This window comes from Hesperophylax consimilis, chromosome 28 (assembly GCF_061612785.1).
Source record: "Hesperophylax consimilis isolate HC1 chromosome 28, BYU_Hcon_1.0, whole genome shotgun sequence".
NCBI lineage: Eukaryota > Metazoa > Arthropoda > Insecta > Trichoptera > Limnephilidae > Hesperophylax > Hesperophylax consimilis.
This window is the reverse complement of record NC_142863.1, coordinates 10,738,563-10,754,642: the sequence shown is the minus strand read 5'-3', so window position 1 is coordinate 10,754,642 and position 16,080 is coordinate 10,738,563. Positions and strand designations below refer to the sequence as shown.

Sequence of the window (16,080 nt, the reverse complement as noted above, 5' to 3'; positions counted from 1 at the left end):
CAGTTGGCAGGTGTAATTCAGACAATAGAGATTGTTATTTTTTCTGGTGCCATCTCCTATCTTCAAAGCGAACATTTTCCAAACCTCAAAGTTCTTGAATGTTGCTTGAGGTTTTGAAAACAGTCTTGATGATTTCATTCTAGCATACTAAGGGGGTATTTCACCACATCCGAATAAACTGTCGATTAGTCTTACTATTGAGTAGTGTGTGTTATCTGTTTCACCAGCGCTGAAACAGATAACACACGCTATTGTCATTCTGTCATCTGTCAAGAAAATGGCTGTTTTTTTACCACCATGTCAATTCTTAGTTACTCAACAGTTTACTTGGGGTATGTTATGAGGATGAAGGTAGTGGGGAGGGAAAGAAGATCGGGACAAGGAAGGTTAGGAAGCACTAGGATATTCAGACCTGGTCATCAAGCGAGGTTTCAAATCTGAATGGAGGTATTTCACCAGGGCGGATACTGGGAGTATCTTTCACCCTAATATATAAACGCATTACTACACTACCGCACAATACTTGAACTTACACTGAAAATGCACGGGTCCAGCCCCAAGAAAGGGATGCTAAGACGGTTTGGACATGTGGAGCAGATGAATACAGAAAGGTGTTTCAGGAGAATATATGGCTTACAGGGATGAAGAACTCAGAGCCCCGAGACGTGACCAGATTATGTCATCTTTTAGGATGCTTTGAGATGAGGAAGTTCTAAGAAGGTAAAAGATATGAGGGTTGAGTAGGAATCTAGGGATCAGCATGTCCAGGAGTAACGGACGTATAAACATACCCTCACACTGAGGCGCAAGGCGATGGGTCAAGAGACCAGTTGGACAGGGTGACCGGGTATCTTATCAAAATGACAGTTCATTACTTTTAATGACGCTATATTAATTTTAAAAGGTGTGTTTAATTGTCATTTTGATGAAATATCATGGAACCGTTGGACAGATAAAAGGGTCCCAGATCTGGCACACCACGCAGATGGTGGGCAGGTGCATCCTGAACATACCTTTAAGTCACCAAACATAGCGAACCACTTGGGGTGATCTATGACCGAGGTGTTGGTTTATAATAAATGGTTCCCGGGGCGCCGCACAGTGGGCTGAAAATCGCCTTTCATAGACATAGAGACTTGAATTTTCAAGGGTATTTTTTTTGGCTAGAAATGGATTCTGCTGATCATTACTATGCTATAAAATTTCATATGAAGCAATTGCGTGTACAAATGAAGGAGTTATCATTTTTTTATGAAAAATTTGTATGGCACTGACATTAAAAATGAGGCTATCTCTGGAATCACAAGATTGGCCATTCTATCCTTACACACAGATATACTACTATTTATTTGTATTTTTTTGACATACTTCGTATTGTGGCGCAACTTGAGATTTTTTATTTTAAATCCTCAAAGTTGAAAAAAAAACTTTTTAATATTGATGATTCATTTTAATGCTTAAATGCTTTACATATGAGTAGGCTTGCAGTGTTAAAATATTGTTAACTAGACAAAGCATACAAGATGCATTTAAGCATTAAAATGAATCATCAACATTAAAAAGTTTTTTTTTCAACTTTGAGGATTTAAAAAAAAAAAAATCTCAAGTTGCGCCACAATACGAAGTATGTCAAAAAAATACAAATATATAGTAGTATGTCTGTGTGTAAGGATATAATGGCCAACCTTATGATTCCAGAGATAGCCTCATTTTTAATGTCAGTGCCATACAATATATTTTTTTTAAATTGATAACTCCTTCATTTGTACACGATTTTCAGCCCACTGTGCGGCGGTAAGATAGAATAGTATGTATGATTGATTAAGTGGACCATCCTTTCCGCCACCCCTTGTAAACAAATTGCATGATGGTTAGGTACAAAAGAAAAGAAAACAACAAAATTGGAATAAATCGGTCACTATATTTTCTATATAAAAGTCTTGGAACATAAAAGTATAAATAAGTACCTATTTACAACTTATGTGCTATTCACAAAATCCTTAGGAGTTACAAGTTTACCATCAATGAATCAATCAACACAAAACATATTATGTTTGAGACACCTACAAGAAAATATCACTAAGAATAAATACAGAGAAAATACACAATATCTTAAATACAATGGAATCTCAAAGCTAACAAATGGCACCGCAGTAATTTGTCCCAAAATATGAAATTGTACATTAAATCCTATGTATTATTATTTGCAAATCATAAGAACTATTTTATTTAGTCGGAGAACCAGTGGAAGAATAATTTTATCACAATTTATTATTTAGTTGAGAATCTTAAATGTGTATCTATCTGAGTTTTTAAATGCATCATTCTGCTCATTTTGATTAATTTGGTTATCAGCGGTGCTTGAATCAATTGTCAATCAGTTTTAATCTCTTCCCGCATCACACCTACTGTGCTAATTCGTGTTAAATTGGATAAAAGGGACATTGTTCCACATCTAACAGAAATTTCGTGAAGGAACTCTTGTCTCTTTGTTCGACAAACAATAAATTATTGAATTTGCTAGCAACGGGTGAGGCTGTCATGCGGGAAGAGATTATGTATTATGTGACTGGTGGAGTGTTGTCTATTTTGTTGTCCTTAGCAAAATGATACATTTGTTTTTTCTTCTTATTAATAATTAGTGGTCATTTACACTATTTAAAGTGGAAATAAATTTAAGGAACTGGCTGTGATTAGTATAAAAAAGATTTGCAATATCTAAATGTTACACAGTACATTCTATTGAGTCCCAAAATGAACATACAGTTGACTTGCTGTCAAATATTACAAATTATCTCTTTTGTAAAGTTAGATGATGATCATGATGCATTTCTAAAGTGTGTTTGGCGGACATCTTGGACGCTTCCTCCACATTCATTTGAATGTGAGCATCATTATAGCTTGACAGCATGTCAACTTAATAATACTGGTTCTCATTGTGTATGTACATTATAACCTAGTACAGTGAAACTCATAAGACGTTCCCACTTGAGAAGTTTGGTTTTCCGGTCCCTTGGAGACTGAGAAATTTATCCCATATGTAATGTTTTCCCCCTTAGAAGTTTTTTTCCGGTCCTTTGGAAAAGTTCTTAAGAGAGTTTCACTGCATGTATTAGAAGTCACCAATCATATTATTATAAGCAGTAGACTATAAAAGGCAACTTTCAGCAGGCAGGTTCAAATATCTAGCTATGAAAAATAATCAAATTGAACATATAAATGAAATGCCAGTTCTACACTCTGGGCAAGACTAAAATAGTGTATTAGACGAACTCCCCCCGTCTCGATGTTTCCCATGTCACATAGAATTGGTTTTAGCCATAGGATGTAACCAATAATAGTAAAAATTCTCATCCGGAGTGTAGAGCAGGTAAATTGGTGTATTGTTAAAATTACAGTAGACAATTTTTCAGGCTCCTTTTATTAAAATATTCCTCTCACATAAAATGCCTTTTACAGATGAGTTGGTGTTATCCACCAAGTCAGCCATTTCACAACCGGGAGAATTCTCCGTTTTCAGCCATTTATTCCAACTGCTCTACGTGCGAATCATAGATAATAGAAACAACAATAGTGTCGACTGTTGCTGAGCTACGACCAAACTATAAACAGACTATCAAAGCGACTATGCAATTGAAGTTATGCGTTTGGTTTGAAGGATGAAACAAAGGCGGAGCGTCGCTGCGATTTAGAGTAGTAAACAATGTTGACAACACATTTTTGGACCATCACCCTTGTTTCTATTATCTATGGTGCCAATAATACAAACTGCCTGACATCCTCCCTTCTTGTTACCTGCCTGCGCAATGCCGACATTCAAAAGTCGTGCATTCTTTGTTAATTTGATTTATCTACTATTTAAAATTTCTTGAACACTTCAATGCAAAATGATAATAACACAGAATAGGTTTGTAGCAATTGAGTTCCATATATTATGTCACTCCTAAATTCTAATAGTACATTGCTTCGACGGATTTCATATTATGCTTTCCATTTCATTTTCAGACACTCATTAAAATTTAATGTAGGTGGGATATTGTTGTCAAAGCTATTTTTAAATATTCCAGAAGAAATAGCGCGCTAATCCACGTGCAGCTAGAATAATAATTCTCGCCAGAACGAAAGCGAGCCATTTCGGCTTAAAAGAAATTATGATTATCGTATTCTGGATGATAGACAGATGCATAAACATACATAAACGCAAAATTATTATAACATAGTAAATGTTTGAACATTCAAAACTAACCTAGATAACTGTACAACATTTATGGAATAGAGTTTATGTTTAATATAATATGTATCTTTGAAAAAGACGGGTATACAAGTAAAACGATAATTGACTACTGTCACAGAGCACTCATACAATACAAACACACCGACACGTTACTAAATCCAAGACCCTCCAATTGGCAATGACGTCGCTGCTCTGACAGATAAAATAAACTACACTTTTAACTGACTTATGAATGCGGGGTTGCCAGTACATATATTCTAAAATACCCACACAAGAGGTGTTCAAAATCCCCAAATTGGGAAGAACAAACTAACAATTCCTTTATAATAATTCTACCTTTAAAATTCTATTGAAATTAGCGGTTAATTTGTATTATTTAGTCACTTTCTGATTTTCTCTTTCGTTCAGGCGTAAAAAATAGGAATTTGTTTGAAAAATTTTTGCGAAAGAAAACGAAATGATAGTACAATCTCTCTTGTAATTGTAATATTATTTTTTTTATTGCGGAATCCCCGTATTTTCCCCCCCACATCAAAGTTCTCTCAACAAAGTACCCAATAGATTTAAATTCTTAGGAATTCCCCACGAACTGTCAACCCTGTATGAAAGCTATTAGATTCCTTTGTCATGTCTACAAGCAGAACTATTCATTTAGCCATGTTGAGCACAATTTTTTATCTTTTACATGAATGATGGGCGCCAAAAATTTAATTGATTTATTTCAATGACAAAAAGTTAACCTAGTAAAATTTTGTTTCCCAACATTTCCTACTTTATCACCTTCTACGTCGAAATTTGAGCTGACAGATCCGCGCCCTGAAAACAAGAGGGACAACCTTATTTCAATTTGTTATCAAGTAAAGGGACAGATTTTTTTCATCTATGTTTAGCATACAAGAGCTTCTTTAAAATTAATTTCGTTAATCTATAGTAACTTGTGTCAGAGCAGCGATGATATTATTGATAGATATTTTACTATACCGACAAATTTAAAAATTCACCACACACTCCACCTTCCACTTTCACTTCTGCAAAACTTCCTTAAATAAGTACGTAAATCATAGCGCTATTTGATGCAATAAATGGCAGTTCAATGCTATTGTCGCATTAATTAACCCTCCCGAAAGCCTCTATGTTTTAATAAGTAAATTAGTTTTCATTAAGTTCGCTTTTAAATTTGACTATATCGCGCTTTGGCTAGTGACCGCACCAAACCGCTAAACATTTTAAAGCCGCTTATATCGCATTCTAATTATTTTTAAATGTACGCAAACGATTTGAAAAAGCTACAGAATTTTTTTAAAGAGAGTTTTTCTTTGAGCCGACGGAAGAATCTAGCAATCCATACTTTTAAAATCTAACTCTCAGTTTACTGAAACGGACTAATACATATTCACATTTAAAGCGAGTCACATGTTGCTTGAGGTAACAACGCACACTCCTGTGCGAAACATTTAAGTAGAAAAATATTGTCAGGCGTTCAACACAACCGTGTGCCACAGTTTTCTGTACGTGATTGATATAAAAACCTGTAGAAAAGTAGCAAAATAAAGCATTCTTAGGTATGCCAAACAAATCAAATGTTACTTTACTCCGACCGTCTGTAAATTGAGCGTCTTTTAAACAAAAAGAGTATTTCTAACTATGGTTACATATAGTTTGCTATCATTGTAACACTTGTTTAAAATATGAACCTCATTGTAGTACACAAAGCTTTGTATTGTACAACTGGAAACAAAACTGAAACCTTTCGTTAAATGCTAAAACCCTTTGGATGCGTAAATATACTGAAGTTGTCCAATTTTATTTCAGTTTTAATGCGTAATCAAAGGTAAAAAGCTTTACCATTGAAAGCATAAGGCACGCAACTCTCGAAACATCCCCACAACGTAGCATAAACGATGACAAAAGAGATTGGAGGAAGTCTGTTTGATGAAGCAATCTTAGGTTATGATTGTTTGCATTGAACAAACAATTTAAAGTTTTTAATGGAATGTTTCCAGTTGAACGATACAGTTTTAAACTCAATTATCATTGCTTTGGGACACAGCCATGTTGTTACTCTGCAGCTGGGACATTTTCTTACTCAGCGAATAAATAGGCTGATCTCCATCCGACGCTTGCAAATTGGGATTAGGGTGGGGCACCTTCTTGGGAGAGCCTGATTTACTCGGGGGAGTGCTCCCCATACCGTCCACTGACCCTTGCCGGCTCCTGCCCTCTTCGATAGACCTGGAGCCGAGAGACGAATAACTCTGTTCGGGATTACCGTAAGCGTGCGGCGGAGGGCCTGTGTTACCGTACAGATTGTAGTTCTGAATCAGAGCAGACACGCGATTGGACGTGACTGGAAGGCTGGACGGTTGTGATGGCGGTTGACTCGTAACAGTTATTGTCTGATGCACCGTAACTGGTTGATTAACTCTGAAATCCGGCTGTCGCTGTTGTGATGGGTTTCCATGTCTTATCACGACTTCTTCGTTATCGTCCATCTGGCTGTGAGACATGAGCGGTTGCGAGATTGTAACTTGATTGGTGATGGTGGCGGTCTGCACGATGGTTTCCTGGTGTTGAGGACTGGAGTTGGCGGGCGGGGCTTGCGGCGCCGCGCTGTTGGCTTCGGACTCGACGCACTGCGCGAGGATGGAACGCCAGTCTATGTGCGAGTGGCGTTGGCGGATGCAGTCCACTACGTCGAGGAGGTTCTTGGCGTCCATGGCAAGAATGTGAGCCGCAGAAAGCATACTCCTAGAAAATAATTACAATTACATTAAATTATAAATAAATCAACAGGCATAGAAAAGATGGAAGAAGCTGACCATCATTGAGGATTCTGAATAATAGCTTGCAGGAAAAGAAGTATTGGGAGATCTAAACATGTGGAGGGAAACACTGCATACTTAGCCATAAGGAACTGGTCTGATATCTATTTATTTATTTGTAAGAAACTAACAGCTTTTTAATACAAAGATAAATATATACATTAAACATACGAGGTTAAGTCATAAATATTCTAATGTTGGTTATGGATAGGAGTTTTATTTTGCATTAAACTAACGGAAAGGTAAAGGGCATAGGAAGATAAGATGGGGATAGGAGATGCTCTTGATACATTCTATACACAAGCATTAATTTGTGATCATACGCATTACTTCAGTTTAATATTTGAGAAGGTTATTGCGTGTTATATTACGCGCACCTATCTATGAGAAATTAGGGAATATTTCCTAAAGTTAGTTCTGGAGGCGAGAAAATTAAAAAATTCACTTTGTCGGGTTGGTCTGACTTGGATTGACTGTACGTGGATTTTTATAAAATTAGTAAGCTCAGGCGAGTTCAGGGCATTATTCAGAATTTTAAATAATAGGGTTTGATCAAAAATTAAACATTTTGTTTGACGGCAGATGGAGTTGTGAAATTTTGTGTATTCTGTGTTATTTGTAAAGTGTAAATTGAGGAGCTGAATGCAATAACAAGTTATGATAAACATATTGCAGTTTTGAATTTTTTATTTTTTTTTATTTTTTTTATTATTTTAATATAGATCATAGTTACATTAATACATACATATTTTGCAAAATATAATATTTAGGTTCATAACACAGGTCTGCAAATTGACATTTTTGAATTTTTTTTTAAATGGTAATGGTTGAATTATATGTATTTCGGAATGCTGAATTCGAGAATGCCATCCATTTTGACCCATCACGTAAGGATTTTCCGCAAAGTGGAAATTAAAATATAGGGAAAACCCGCCTTACACTACTTCTGTAGGGAATGTTCAAAAGAAAAAAATCATAAAATTATACAAATTTAATTAATTTTAAGTCATAACATATTTTATTTACATCATATGCAATTATAAATCTTTATAAAATATGCTTTTTTTAGTTTGGAAGCTTCGTTTTGTGCTTTTTCATTTGTGGGACGTTATATTTTCCCTATGCAGCATCCAGCAGTAGTCGCCCATCATATTTGTATCCCATCGACCTTGATACCTTCTCTCCATTTCCTTGATATCTTGGTGAAACCTCTCACCTTGCTCTTCACTAACTGCACCAAGATTTTAAATCTCGGATCAGGTCATTTAATTCAGCTTGAGAAAATTGTTGAGGTCCACTGGAGTCGCCTACTTGAAACTCGTCACTAGAACTTTTTTCTGATTCTTTTTCTGATGATGGCAAATCGTCCAGGCTTTGGGGTTCTTGTGGTGTAGGAATGCCAGGTCCGTGAGGGACTGGGCGGAGTGCTTAATCCATGTTTGGGTAGCAAATTTGTTTTTTATTTTTGGTAATATACCCTTGCACATTGCACGAACAAAAGTAGCAGTCATCGCTGTGGTTTCGAGACTCTCTCCCAATATATATGATTCAAAGCTGACTAATTTTATCGTCATGAGTTACTTAATGTTTTGTTTCAGTCTATAAAACTTAATATTATCTTATAATAAGTTGTAAATAATAGAAAATATATATTTCGGCAATAAACCCCGTTTTGCGACAAGATAGGCAATCCCACAGTATTTTGCGTTTTGCGGAAAAACCTTACGTGATGGAATTTATTGATAATTTTCCCGAATTCAGCAACCAAAAATACATGGGAATTACCTCTTATTTCAAAGAAGAAAAAAAAACGTTGCAGACCTGTGTAATTGGTCATGTATACCTTATCAGAAAAGAGGAGCTCTTGTGAATATGTTGTTAATGTTAACTATTAAATTAAATTATTATTGTTAACTCTTGTTAATGCATAGTATTCACTTGTAACTAGTGTTTAAACTTTTGCATGTAGCTCCATCTGTGTAAAATCTACAGTAGTAATATTTACACAGCTGATAAAGAAAGGATCGGAGATAACAAAAAGGTGATGTGTCCATTATGCTATATAATTTATGTGCTTCGTTGAATTTTTCCCGTATGAATTTGCAGTGTAAAGAGAATACATAGTCATCAAGATGTGAGGTAGGAATACTGACTTGGTGTACTCCAGCTGCAGGGTGGTGGTTCCGTATTGTATGGCAAGTCTCATGGCCTCCACCAGCCCCGCCATGTCCTTGGATAGCACCTGATGCGCCATCTCCACTTCTCTGTAAACAACAATACAACTTCAAATAAACACCAATTGCAATTCAGGACACTTAGGGTGGGTTTTTTCATTTACCGAGAATGCTAAATGCAATGCTAATTGTAAAAGTAAACAGTAAAAGTCATAGAAATGAGTTTTTTCATTTGACATTTACCGTTTACTTTTACCTACAATCTTACAGCTAGGCAACCGTGCTGTAAATGCTAATTGTAAAGTAAAAAATGGCTGCCATTGCCGAAGTGACAGTTCAAGAGTTTAGAGGTTATTTTTTGTTGTAGCTATTTGGCGGTATTTGCTATTATATATTACCAATATTACTTAACAAAATGTTTGCAACAAGTGACAGTTCTTCAAGTTCTGATGATGAAGTTGTAATGAATATGACGCGACGTGTTAAGCGACATAATATACGTCGGAACATGTATCTAATGGAAGATCATGATTTTATTTGCCGATTTCGTGTCAATAAGGAAACTGCTCGACTTTTAACTACATTAATCGCAGATATGATATGTACTCCCACCGATATGTAAGTAATGGTTAATAAAATGAAATTACAAACATTTTTACAACAATTTATTCAAATTACATCACGTAAATAGAATGATAATGACTTTCTTTCTCTCCTTAGGAATAATGCTGTCAAACCATCTGAACAGCTGTTACTGGCTTTGCGGTTTTATGCAACTGGTTCAATGCAAAGAGTACTTGGGGACATTGCAAATGTACACAAAAGTACAGTATGTAAAATAATTTTCAATGTGTCAAAGGCGATAGCGTCACTCAATAAAAACTTTATATCAATGCCCAGAAGTGACGCTGAAATGTTAGAGAATAACAGAAAGTTTCATAGATTGGCCAAATTCCCAAATGTTATAGGAGCCATCGATTGTACCCATGTACCAATAACATATCCAGGTAAATAAGCTTTTCGTGTTTTTATTTAACTGTAATAAGTAAGATTAAGAAAGGGCCCTCAGATGGTTTGGGCATGCAGAGCGAATGAATGAAGAAAGAAGGAAAAGAAAGGAAAGGAGAACATATGACGCAAATGTGAATGGTGAAAGAAGTCTGGAATGCCCGAGGAAGACGTGGCACGATCAAGTGAATCAGATACTTAAGTCGGGCCATGTCAGGAGTCAGAAAAATAGATGAGTATGTATGAATGTAAATGAGACAAAACAGTAATATTTGGTTTTCGCATATATTTATGCAATTGGAATATACTACAATATTTTATAATTTCAGGTGGAAATACTGCGGAGTTATACAGAAACCGTAAAGGTTATTTCTCATACAATGTCCAAACAATTTGTAATGCTGATCTACTAATTTTGGATATTGTATGTAGATGGCCAGGAGCTAGCCATGACAGCACCATTTTTAATGGTAGCAACATTAAAGGCAGGTTGGAGAATGGAGATTTTGGAAGCAACGTAATTTTGGGAGATGGGGGTTATGGCGTGCAGCGCTACCTTTTAACACCTCTTAGGAATCCAATTACACCAGGGCAGGAACTATACAATAGATGCCATATTCGCACCAGAAATCCAGTAGAGCGTTCGTATGGTGTCTGGAAGAGACGTTTTCCCTGCATTGCGACCAAATTAAGATTAAATCAAAACAGAATCGAAAGTGTCATACTTGCCACCGCAGTTTTACACAATATTTGTTTAAAAAAGAACATTCCTGAGGTAGATCCGGAAATGTATGTTGAGCTCGACAGATATGATCCGAATGGATAACAATGAAGGCGGTGGCAGCGGTGCGCCGACCACCTCTGGAAGCAATGCTAGGGAAGCACTCATTCATTCCTATTTTGACCACTAAGTATTTATTCCTTGTATCCTTCATATTTATGAACATAGATAACCACTTTCTTACAGTACTCCATTAAGTGACCCTTTGCAGGTTTTCATTGACATAAATTCATTAGAAATTAGAAGGATCCAACTCAATACATAGAAGTATGAATGTGGCGGAAGCAGAGGAGGTTTATATACATATATTAAATATATATTTTTTTTTTTGGTTGGCTGTCAGAGACGCAATGTGAAAACCATTGTACCTCGCACTTGTAACTCACGTGCAGTGTGTACTGTGCACATTATATGGAATAAGAAATAAGAAAACGAGGAATTGAAATGATGCACTCTTTTAAAAATATGATTTATGTATTATTTATTATTTAATTAACAATTAAATTCACTTAATTGTTTTTGTAATATAAGTATTTCTAAACTTTTTTTGTAGTTCAAAGTTTTCCATCTCAACAGCATGTTTTTCTTCTTTTCTTTCATTATCCCGCTTCATCATATTTATTTCCATTTGTAATTTCTCTCCCTTCAATTCTATTAAATTAGTAGTGCTGACAGAAAGATTTGTCTGTTTTGGGGAATTTTTTGTATGAAACCTTTTGCGAATGTCTGGAAAAAGATAATAAACACACTTTTTTATTTATTGGATTCATAAATTAATTTATACACAAATTTTTATTGATAAAAATGTTTCCACTTACTTCTCAAGGGAGTTTCTGCTGGGAAATTATTCTGGTTTTCAATATTTATAAGGTCAACATCTACCACTGATGACTGCTGACATGGAAGTATATCCATTCCAGGATTTTCTTCTGAAATCAAAAAATAGCTATGTACTTAAACTTCTGCTTAAAGAAATGATGACAGTTGTTGGGAGCAAGTCTTTAACGGGCGGTTGCTTTGCAGGTTGAGATTGAAGTTTGTAAATTACATGTTTATCTGCCTGGCCGCAAGGATCTCAAGCATCTATACAACATTATAAAATTAGAGAATTTCTTACCTGAACCCATGAGCTGCTGTACAATTTGTAGTTTGTCAGCGCTTAATTTAGAACTGTTTGTGTTTGATGTAGCTGAAAAGATGAATTATATTTATATAAATACCAAACCGGCTTGTTTTTTTTTAGACATCACCTTTGTTAAAAGTTTAACTTGTTATTATATAAAAATAACTGTAAACTGCATGAAAAATATGATGAAATAATGAGACAACAGTATTCATCACCACACCCCGCGGCAAGAGATAATCCACATTACTGCATCTACACACCACATCACATGATATACATTTATTTCCTTAGGAATATGACGTGTCTATGAGAACTTACAATCTCCATCGTATGTTGAGGAAATCCCCACAATGGATTCCTTTATAATGCCCGAAATCCACTCAGAAGTTTCCGACATTGGCGGAATGGGAGGCCCACCACCTGTTTTTTGCTGTGACTGTTTTTGCTTTCCAGCTTCCTAAAATATACAAAACACACATTTTTTTCAATTATAAACAAGTGAAATTATCACGAATAGATGAGAGATAACATCAAATGAGTAGTGATTGTAATACCTTTCTAGCAACACGCTTTATATATTCCCACTTATATTTTAGCTGCTTCGTTGTCCGGAGCACATTTGTCGATGCATTGAACTCACTTGTCAAAGAGCTCCAGGCTTTTTCCCTGTCACGTGAGCCCAATGCATCAGATCTCTTGCACATAATTATGGCTCCATATTTTTGTAGCAAATCTTTTAAGATGTCGATTTCCCTCGCCGAAAAATTGTTTCCACGTTCGCTGCAAACATGTATACATTGGTTATATATTGAAAAATAACTATTAATATTAATTTAATTGAATTTTTACTTACTTTTCGACGATAAAACTCATTATTATTATTTAAATAACAATATTTACACCAGAAGATACAATCATAAACAACGCAATACGCATAGAATTCATAGAATGTTTGACATTTAATGTGTGAGTTGCCACATGAAAAAAATATATGAACAGCTCCCAAAACAAAAGTTTGGGAATTAGATTAGTTATCATGCTGTCATCCCTATTTACCTTTACTTTAGCAGTTGGCGTCGTGAAAAAACTCATTTTTCCTTAAATGTCAAATGTATTGCGAAAGTAACTGTAAACTGCACTGCTAAAAGTAAAGGTAAATGAAAAAACCCACCCTTACACTAAATAGAACCATTAATGCAACAGATCAAAATGGCTGACAATCAGAGTGTCAACTGCCCAGACTATTGCATCACCAATCAGAGTATTCAGGTCTGGTAACTTAACTTGGCTAAAGCCATTTCAACCAAAGCTTCGATTCGGAATGGTGGTCTTTCAGCAGGGCGATACTATCACTCTGAAAAGTGCTGCAAATGTACCACATATATATTATTTTTATTAAATCATCTCATTGCAGACAACCCGAGTGTTAATTGACAATTGAGGGGTATAAAAGCAAAAACACCACTCTCCATAGCAATTGATTGATAAGCAAAATACATAGATAGATTTAACACAGGCAACATGAGTGTGTTTGAGTGTGTTGTGTGCCTTTGATTTAATTTGGGTACGCTGCCTGTGTTAAATCTATCAATGTATTTTGCAAGACAATCACTATGGAGAGTGTTGTTTTTGCTTTTATACCCCTCAATTGTCAATCAACACTAGGGTTGTCTTCAATGAAATGATTTAATTTGAGTACGCTGCCTGTGTTAAATATATCTACGTTTTTTACTAGACAATCGCTGGCAACTTGTGTCATTTTGAGTGGCATTTTTGAATTAATACTTCTCAATTAATATAGTTACACATGTTATCCACCTCACTAGACGGTGTTTGTTCTGAGAGGGGTTGCAATATATTTACATAATATGCTGAATAATTATCTTAACATTACCTAAGGTAGAGATTTATATTCTGCAACACTCAAGTGGTGAGTTAAGGTGTCATGAAATCTGCACAGCTTTTCCGCATCTTTCACATGTACCTAGATATAGCGGATATGGTGACCGAGTATGTCATCAAAATGACAATTCAACACACATATAAGGTCATGAAAAGTGATGAAACAAAAACTAGGTTAAATAGGTAACTAAAGCGATTTTCAGTTTGAAATGTCACTTCCCTCGTGAGCTAATAAGCTATAAATAAAATATCCCTTGACATAATGATACGCTCCACACAACATCCCCAAAGATGACATAAGACCATGAGGGAAATTATTACCATCAAGGTCTCATTTTTTTGATGCATTAGCAGTATTTTTTTATTGAATAAATCATTATTTGGTAATGTGAGCCTCACTGGGTGCTTACCTGTGCTGAGGCGCCCCCATTATACAATTTTATAAGACGAAAGACCTGTACGAAGTTACTGTAAAGAAAAATTATGAAAATATAACCTTCTGGCATGGTGAGGGAATGCTTCCACCAGCACGTCGACTAGGGAGCAGAGCTGGCGCAGCCGGGCCCCCACGTCCCTCACCGCCCCCAGCAGGGCTGCGGGGGCCTGGGCCCCACCGGCCGACTGCCCGGCGCTGGACAGCCGCAGCACCGCGCGCACCACCTCCGTGGTGGCCGCATACATCGGGTCCTCGTGGCGCTCCCACGAGTTGCCGCTCTACAAATATAATCGCTGAATTATTATACTAAAATATAATGGAACAGGGGAAAGACATACAAGAGAGTTCAGCTGGCTTGGTTATGTATTAACTTTGGAACGTGGTGTTCCCACAACCTCAATGGTGTGCCGATGCAAAATTTTCAGCATATTCTATTTTCATAATAACTTACTTGTTATGTTCAGATAAACACAGCCTAATATGGTGCCTAGTTTGGCGGGAGGAAAATAAAAAAAATTGTATATATAATCTACCGTGAGTTTTTTCCCCCGGTATAGCTAGTCATATTCAGAGAAATGATTTTTAACAATATCCTTGGGGCTGGCGAACAAGAGGTTAATATAGACAGTGGGGTTAAACTCGACAGTTCTAGGTATCCAGTACACGGCGGATGCACCAAAACTAAATGCCGAAAATCAAATTAATTTAAGTAATTATTCTGAAATACCGGCGGCCCCAAGAAGATTATTAACACGGTATCATTTCTACATACATAAACCCACTACACCACAATCTATAAATCTGTCCTGTAACGATGTCCGAAACATAGGCTAAAGGAGGAAGCGCAGCACGACATAATACCCAAAAAATAAATCGTGATAAAAATTTCGGTCATAAAAAACTCAAATCGTAAGTGTGAGGAAACCTAAACAAAGATGGCCGGACGGTAAAACGAAAATGGCTGGACGGTATAAAAAAAATGGCTGGACTCTAAAACGAAAATGGCTGGACGGTAAAAAGAAAATGGCTGGAAGGTAAAAAGAAAATGGCTGGACGGTAAAAAGGAAATGGCTGGACGGTAAAAAGAAAATGGCTGGACGGTAAAAAGAAAATGGCTGGACGGTAAAAAGGAAATGGCTGGACGGTAAAAAGAAAATGGCTGGACGGTAAAAAGAAAATGGCTGGACGGTAAAAAGGAAATGGCTGGACGGTAAAAAGAAAATGGCTGGACGGTAAAAAGAAAATGGCTGGACGGTAAAAAGGAAATGGCTGGACGGTAAAAAGAAAATGGCTGGACGGTAAAAAGAAAATGGCTGGACGGTAAAAAGGAAATGGCTGGACGGTAAAATGAAAATGGCTGGACGGTAAAATGAAAATGGATAAACGGTTACTTACGGTGCTTGGCGTGCTGCTGCCCTCTTTACTAGTTCTCAGGGTATTGTTGGGACTCATTTCCATGGAGCTGTGACCTGGTGACAAAAATATAAAATTACTAGTAATTCTCACGACCAGACCTCACATCCAAAAGAGTATGTTTCTAATTTTCTCCACTTAATAAATCATAATCATAATAAGATTTGTAAGTAGGTACTTAAAT

At 36.2% G+C, this 16,080-nt stretch overlaps 2 protein-coding genes across 2 annotated transcripts in view; both read right to left on the bottom strand.

The window, feature by feature from the left end:
- Window positions 1-1,907: 1,907 nt before the first annotated feature.
- Fak (protein tyrosine kinase 2 Fak) overlaps window positions 1,908-16,080 on the bottom strand; it is a 69,644-nt gene continuing 55,471 nt past the window's right edge. Inside the window, exons 22-25 of the mRNA XM_089648955.1 lie at window positions 15,879-15,952; window positions 14,544-14,761; window positions 9,210-9,320; window positions 1,908-6,982 (exon numbers count right to left, since the gene is read on the bottom strand). Of these exons, the coding sequence (XP_089505081.1) occupies window positions 6,259-6,982; window positions 9,210-9,320; window positions 14,544-14,761; window positions 15,879-15,952 (1,127 nt within the window). The 3' untranslated portion in view covers window positions 1,908-6,258. The remainder of the gene's footprint in view (window positions 6,983-9,209; window positions 9,321-14,543; window positions 14,762-15,878; window positions 15,953-16,080) is intronic.
- LOC149410165 (myb/SANT-like DNA-binding domain-containing protein 3) lies at window positions 10,250-13,298 on the bottom strand. Its single transcript, XM_089648611.1, has 6 exons — window positions 12,999-13,298; window positions 12,700-12,925; window positions 12,464-12,602; window positions 12,137-12,208; window positions 11,838-11,948; window positions 10,250-11,745 (listed from the first exon to the last, which is right to left on the bottom strand). The coding sequence occupies exons 1-6, from the start codon at window positions 13,016-13,018 to the stop codon at window positions 11,525-11,527; spliced, it is 789 nt and encodes a 262-aa protein (XP_089504737.1). The 5' UTR covers window positions 13,019-13,298; the 3' UTR covers window positions 10,250-11,524.

Coding starts and splice junctions, on each gene's coding strand:
- LOC149410165 (XM_089648611.1), bottom strand. CDS start 13,018: ATGAGTTTTATCGTCGAAAA. Junction 11,949..12,136: donor ACAGCAGCTCATGGGTTCAG/GTAAGAAATTCT, acceptor TTTTGATTTCAG/AAGAAAATCCTGGAATGGAT. Junction 11,746..11,837: donor AGCAGAAACTCCCTTGAGAA/GTAAGTGGAAAC, acceptor ATCTTTTTCCAG/ACATTCGCAAAAGGTTTCAT.